We start from the raw sequence: 6937 nt of genomic DNA, 5'->3' as shown, positions 1-6937 counted from the left end.
GCAGAAAGTGAAGAGGAACTAAAAAGCCTCTTGATGAAAGTGAAAGAGGAGAGTGAAAAAGTTGGCTTAAAGCTCAACATTCAGAAAACAAAGATCATGGCATCTGGTCCCGTCACTTCATGGGAAATAGATGGGAAAACAGTGTCAGACTTTATTTTTTTAGGCTCCAAAATCACTGCAGATGGTGACTGCGGTCATGAAATTAAAAGACGCTTACTCCTTGGAAGGAAAGTTACGACAAACCTAGACAGCTTATTAAAAAGCAGAGACATTACTTTGCCAACAAAGGTCTGTCTAGTCAAGGCTATGCTTTTTCCAGTGGTTATGTATGGATGTGAGAGTTGGACTGTGAAGAAAGCTGAGCGCTGAAGAATTGATGCTTTTGAAGTGTGGTGTTGGAGAAGACTCTTGAGAGTCCCTTGGACTACAAGGAGATTCAACCAGTCCATCCTTTCTAAAGGAGATCAGTCCTGGGTGTTCTTTGGAAGGACTGATGCTAAAGCTGAAACTCCAATACTTTGGCCACCTCATGCGAAGAGTTGATTCATTGGAAAAGACTCTGATGCTGGGAGTGAATGGGGGCAGGAGGAGAAGGGGATGACAGAGGATGAGATGGCTGGATGGCATCAGCGACTCGATGGATGTGAGTCTGAGTGAACTCCGGGAGTTGGTGATGGACAGGGAGGCCTGGCGTGCTGCAATTCATGGGGTTGCAAAGAGTCGGACAGGAGTAACTGAACTGAATATCCCTTTTCATAAACTAATAGGTTGTCAATGAAAAAGATGTTTTTTTTATGTTTATGAAAGTATTTTATAACTTTCTCACTAAAGAAAGATCTGTAAATTACAGAAATACACAAGGAAGTAAATCCCATGGTTCCTGCCAGCCAGTGAGAAAACTATATTGAACATGGTGTGTGGCCTTTTAGGGTTTTTTCCTCCCTTTATATTAATGGAATTGTAGTTTGGGGAAAACCACACATCTTTGTACATTTGTTGTTATTCACTCACTTAGTGGTGTCCAACTCTTTGTGACCCCGTAGACTGCAGCACTCCAGGCTTCCCTGTACTTCACTGTCTCCCAGAGTTTGCTCATAACTGATGTCCATTGAGTCACTGATGCTATCTAACCATCTCATCCTCTGCGGCCCCCATCTCCTTTTGCCTTCAATCTTTCTTAGCTTCAGGGTCTTTTCCAGTATTCAGTGTAAATGTATTTTTTCTGTGATTTATTTTCTGTAGTTGAAGTATGGATTTTTGACATGTTACATTGTTATGTGGTTATTATTAACTCTTCAGGAACAAGTGTAGACAGGTGTGTTATTCAACATTTTCTTAAGAAGGCTAACATCACCCCCAAGAATGTTACTTTATTTTTAGCACAGTAGGATTATAGGTATCCTAATTTCTACTTGTAAAAGTGTTACATATTAATCATCAACTCTCTGAAACACTTAACTGACTATAATTTTCCTTTATTAGCTTCAACTCTTAAAAAATGCGGTCTATAAAAATCACTTGCAGTTTAGAAAATGTTTTATTCTTAACTTGGTGACAGGAATAGTGTTTTTCTCAATGAAAAATTTAATAGCAGCTTATAAATGATGTTTTTCAGTCTGTTTCTAATGGGAAAATACTTTAACCATCTTTTTTTTTTTCTCGTGATATTTTGGTCATGTGTGAGATTGTAAAACCAGTCTATGGTCATTTTATTTCATGTTCCTTCACAGACACTATAAGAGACTGATGTCTCTGTTGAGCCAGCCCAGCGCTCATTAGACGAGCTTTAGTGATTCCAGTTCCAAGTACTTTGTGAACAGGTTGTGATATTTCCAATATTGGCTATGTCACATATCTGAGAAACTGTATATATATAAGTAAAGTTACTGGCTGAATAAACTTTCCCAGCCTGGGTAGGAAGTGAGTCTTCTAAATCTAGATTCTCCAGTACAGTATATTTGTATAGAGGACAGCTGCAGTTGTCAACGGTGTGGGTTTTTTGTCCTTTTCAGCTTCAATGTTGCTTTGTGGCACGTGTGGTCATTTTTCACTCCAGTGCTGCTGTTTACCCAGTTTATGGGGGTTGTAATGTTGACCTCACTCCTTGGATGACTTCTCAAGGTAAGATTTCTGGAATTGTAATTCTAATAAGGAAATAGTCTCTCATGACAGTGTTCAGTGAAAGTGAAAGTTGCTCAGTCATGTCCGACTCTTCATGACCCCATAGGCTACACAGTCCATGGAATTCTCCAGACCAGAATACTGGAGTGGGTAGCCTTTCCCTTCTCCAGGGGCTCTTCCAAACCAAGGGATCGAACCCAGGTGTCCTGCATTGCAGGCGGATTCTTTACCAGATGAACCACAAGTAGACATAGCAGTAACAGACTAGTGAATTATTTCAGCCGTGTTTACACCAGGCTGTCATCCATGGAACTCTGGGATGAAAGGGACTGTGATCCCTTCCCTTTTGCATTATTTAGTTCTAAGTGGCTGCTTCTTAGAGAATCACCCTGCCCGTCCAAGATTTCATGAAGAGGGTATCTTGCACTATAGATAAGTTCACACATTAGTCCATTTTCTATTGTAGTCGACTTCCATCAGCTTCTATGCAGATAACTATTAGCTAGATCATTCTTCTGTGCATCTTCAGTAGCTCAGTTGTGTCCGGCCCTTTGTGACCCCATGGACTGTAACCCAACAGGCTTCTCTGTCCATGGAATTTTTCAGGCAAGAATCCTGGAGTGGGTTGCTGTTTCCTACTCCAGGGGATCTTCTTGACCCAGGGATCAAACCTACATCTCCTGCATTGGCAGATGGATTCTTTACCACTGCGCCATCTGGGAAGCCTGGATTATTCTTAGTTAATGGAAATATAGGACTAATGGGCAGTTTTACCCAGTTGAGGAAAAAAGTCTGTTTTCTAATTGTCCTGACTGCTGCATAAAAGTTTGGTGGCTGGCACATCAGCCTTTTCCTTCCAGGTTATAGAATTTCTGCCTCCCCGCAGACCACTGCATCCCTGGGCCTGCCACCTCACAGTGGGGTCTATTTGCTGATTGTCAGATAACTCATTTACTAAATAAGAATGTCCTGAGAGCCCTCACTCTGCACGCTTAGGGGCTTGGTAAAAAAGGCAGTCCTCTCTTCATGTTGCTGATGTCAGAACTCGGAGGAAATCTACTCCATGTGTCTGTTTACAAGTATGAAAACTGGGGCCCAGAGAAGTAAAAGTTAATACGCTCAGTTATTGGGGTGCAAATGACTGACATTTCAGCTCACAGAGTGCTCTCCCTTTGGAGTTTGTAAGGAGAGTCCATGTAACCAGGTAAAGGAGAAATGGCCGTCCTCTCGTTGGTCATCTGTCTGAAAACAGTTGCTCGCACACACATGCCGCTGTGCGGAGTCCCCTCCACACGTTGTGCTGTGTCTGGGACCGTTTGGACTCTCACAGTCCGGCTTCTGTCCCTGTTGACCTGTTGCCACAAAAACGTTCCCTCCTCTGAGCCTCTCTCCTTTGACTCTTTGTTCAGTATTGACTTTTTCCACGTTTTCGGGAAGTATAAATATAGTTTAGAAGAAACACTAGATTGTGAATCTAGTAACAGAAGACTATACTTCCTCATTTACCAAAAACATATGCAAGAAGTGCTAATTCTATGCTTTTGATTTACTGCCGACATCAAATTATACCTGGTAACAGAGCCACAGAGGGGAGACGGGGAGATTGAACTGTGCTTTGAAATATTAAATCCAGCAGTCTAAGATAGATTGTCTCATTTGGATTTTCTTCCAGGTGGAAGGGTGTGTCGGTTAACATCCTGCCAGCTAAAAGCACTGCAGACGCAGTGGTGAACACAGTGTGTTTTTGCATCTACAAAGTGAATGGTTTCCTTGGAAGAATTTTAACTTTATAACTCTATAGCTGAAATCAGAATAAATTATATTTCATTTGCATATTTCTAAACTCAAGTGATTAGCGAATTTTTCAGACTCAAATAAAAGTATTCTATTCAAGACAGGAATAACTTAATTTGCACTGTTAATCTGTTTGGATCATTGGAGAAACTGTTGGTGTAAAAATTTAAACAAATTTTCATAAAGATGCATACTGTACTCCAGTATTATAGAGCATTTAAGGGGTACCAATTCATTGTATGAAGTGACTGGCTGTGTATTTAAAGGTGTGATAGTGTCATGTGCCTTTAACCCAACTTCAGCAATTCCTATAAAATTTCATTTTGATAATAGTTTTGTTAGGGGGAGGACCAATCAAAAGGATTTGTGTTTTGCCAACTTGGGATTTTATCACTGTGTAAATTATTGGGTTTTTAGTGTTTGTTTAACATAGGAACTTTTAATCATTTTAAGTATGTGTAATTTTTGTCTTAATATTTAAATAAAATATTTTTATAGCTTTCTTATGGGCTTTGTTAATATAAACTTTGGGATAGTTTCTGTTTTCAGCTATTAGTACTTTGAGTTGACTCTAGAAATAAGGGTTCTTTTCAGAGAAGGCTACCTGGCCTTTCCAAGACCAGTGGAAGACAGGATCCACACTTTCAAATGCAAGTATGTTTACGTTAAACCTGAAACATCATAAGCATTGTGACATCTTAAGTACCCTGCATTGGTTTCTGCCCCCCTGTCCCAACCCTGGGGGTTGCAGAGATGGCGTTTCAGCCACCAGTTGTGTCTGGCTGGGCTCACACCCTGTACCTACCCTGCAGTAGAGGTTAATCTTGACCTTGCGTAGCAGTGAACCTTTCTCCAGCTGGAGGCAGGCACAATATTTGAGTTGTGGGTGATGGGAATAATGTTTATGAAACAGCTGTTACAGTGGCCGGCACACAGCAGGCGCTCACCCAATAAATGGTAATGGAGAGGGACTGGAAGACAAAAGTGACTTAAGGTCAGGAGTGGAATGGGCAGGCACGATCAGTAAACAGAATCAAGCCCAGTTTGTGTACACATATGTGGGAGAGTTCGTAGAGTCATTTCAGTTAAGCTGCAAAGTTAGGCAAAGGTCAGAATCAGGAGGCTGAGTCAGTCAGTGATGGGCGGCTCCAGTGCAAAGCTGAGGGTGCAGACCCAGGAAGTGGGATTAGAGAACGTGGGTTCAGACTCTCCCGAGAGAACTGGGTGGAGCCAAGGGACAGCGCCCCAGTGACCACTCCCACAGATTCTTTGGGCAGATTCTGCAAGAAACCCCTTTCTTCCTTCCCTCTTATCTTGTGAAGTTTAACTACTTGGATAGAAACCTAAGGCTGAGAGTTTCTGTTTAATCCAGTTCGTTATAACCCAGCTAGCCAGCGCTGATACTGTGGCCAACTAGGGTGGTAAGGAGATGACTGTGTTACTTATAAAGAGACGTTCGAATAAATTTGCTTAAAAGAGATCATGCCCTGTCCCTGTTTCTGTAAAAGAAGTGCTATGCAGACTGATTATGGGTCTTTTCCTGTTGTTTTAGTCACTAAGTTGTGTCCAACTCTTCACAACCCCATGGACTGTAGCCCACCAGGCTCCTCTGACCATGGGATTCTCCAGGCAAGAATACTGGAGTGGGTTGCCATTTCCTTCTCCCAGGGATTTTCCCCACTTAGGGTTTGAAACTGGGCCTCCTGCATTGGCAGGCGAGTTCTTCTAAATAAATAAAAATTGTGTCAAGCAGTGTTGTTACTGCTGCTAAATAAGCCTATGGGGGGAGCGTCTACTCAGAATAGTAGTGAATAATAGAATTAACAGTTGTGAATGTTTATCGTGAGAGGCAAGGATATGATAGAAGCAAGGATGTGCCTTTAAAAATGTCCCTGACAGTCCCGTGTCAAGACCAAGTCTTCAACCCGGGTTACACACTCTTCATCCAGGCCTGCCACTCCCATGCAACTGGTGACAAGGCTGTCTTGTGAAGAGTTCTCCAGGTGATTCTGCCCTGCAGCCTCAGTCCAAAACTATGGTGTTCTAAAAATCACTTTGGGCAGAGATGTCTCTGCAGAAGGTAGAATGTTTTAATTGTACGGAAACCAAGAGGTAGTGGAATCGAACTGAGCTCACTACAGTAAAAATCAGATCAAACCTCTCCCCGGATCTGTGTCTGGGACCTAGCTTGGGAGGCAGTGGTCTTTCTTGGAGACTTAAAAGAGACTTTTAAACAGGATTTAGAGTCCTGGCTGTATCAGGGTTCCTTGGTTTTATGCAACAACAAAAAAAGGTCTCTGGCTATCCTTAAGCAAAAGAGAGATGCATTGGGAAGGAAAAGCTAAGAGCCACGTCTTTATAAGTAGGGTTGTTTGGGGAAGGGGAATGGGTCTGGGGAGTAGAGGTTATTAGATGCCCTCTTTTGTGGCCACAGTTAGGAGAACTACCCTTCACTTAAACGTGTGCCACAACTACAGAGCCGGGCGAACTGCACCTACGGAAGCCCGCGTACCCTAGAGCCTGTGCTCGGCAACAGGAGAAGACGCCGCGATAGGAAGCCTGTGCGCCGCAACTCGCCTTAACTAGAGAAGAGCCCATGCAGCAACGGAGACCCAGCACAGCCAAAAATAAATAAAAATATCACGAAGTCTTTGATTCAGCTCAGTGAGTCGAGGTGGGGAAGAGTTTGGCAGATTTTAGGAAAGGTTTACATGGAACTTGTAAGAAACATGGCAGTCAGGAATAGTTTGTATACACTAAGGACTAATTTTTTTTTTTTTTTCTAATTTTATTTTTAAACTTTACATAATTGTATTAGTTTTGCCAAATATCAAAATGAATCCGCCACAGGTATACATGTGTTCCCCATCCCGAACCCTCCTCCCTCCTCCCTCCCCATACCATCCCTCTGGGCCGTCCCAGTGCACCAGCCCCAAGCATCCAGCATCATGCATCGAACCTGGACTGGCAACTCGTTTCCTACATGATATTTTACATGTTTCATTGCCATTCTCCCAAATCT

The 6937-nt window shown here is 42.5% G+C and overlaps 1 protein-coding gene across 2 annotated transcripts in view; it reads left to right on the top strand.

The window, feature by feature from the left end:
- TMEM128 (transmembrane protein 128) overlaps positions 1–4417 on the top strand; it is a 15371-nt gene extending 10954 nt beyond the window's left edge. The window contains exons 4-5 of one of the 2 annotated variants that reach the window (XM_010847782.1): positions 2013–2121; positions 3794–4417. In XM_010847782.1, coding sequence (XP_010846084.1) covers positions 2013–2112 — 100 coding nt within the window. In that variant the 3' untranslated portion in view covers positions 2113–2121; positions 3794–4417. The remainder of the gene's footprint in view (positions 1–2012; positions 2122–3793) is intronic. The other variant, XM_010847781.1, reaches the window with a different exon arrangement.
- The last annotated feature ends 2520 nt before the right edge of the window (positions 4418–6937 follow it).

The sequence above is a fragment of the Bison bison genome, unplaced genomic scaffold (genome assembly GCF_000754665.1).
Source record: "Bison bison bison isolate TAMUID 2011002044 unplaced genomic scaffold, Bison_UMD1.0 scf7180017864255, whole genome shotgun sequence".
NCBI classification, from domain to species: Eukaryota; Metazoa; Chordata; class Mammalia; order Artiodactyla; family Bovidae; genus Bison; species Bison bison.
This window is presented reverse-complemented; position numbering and strand designations above follow the sequence as displayed.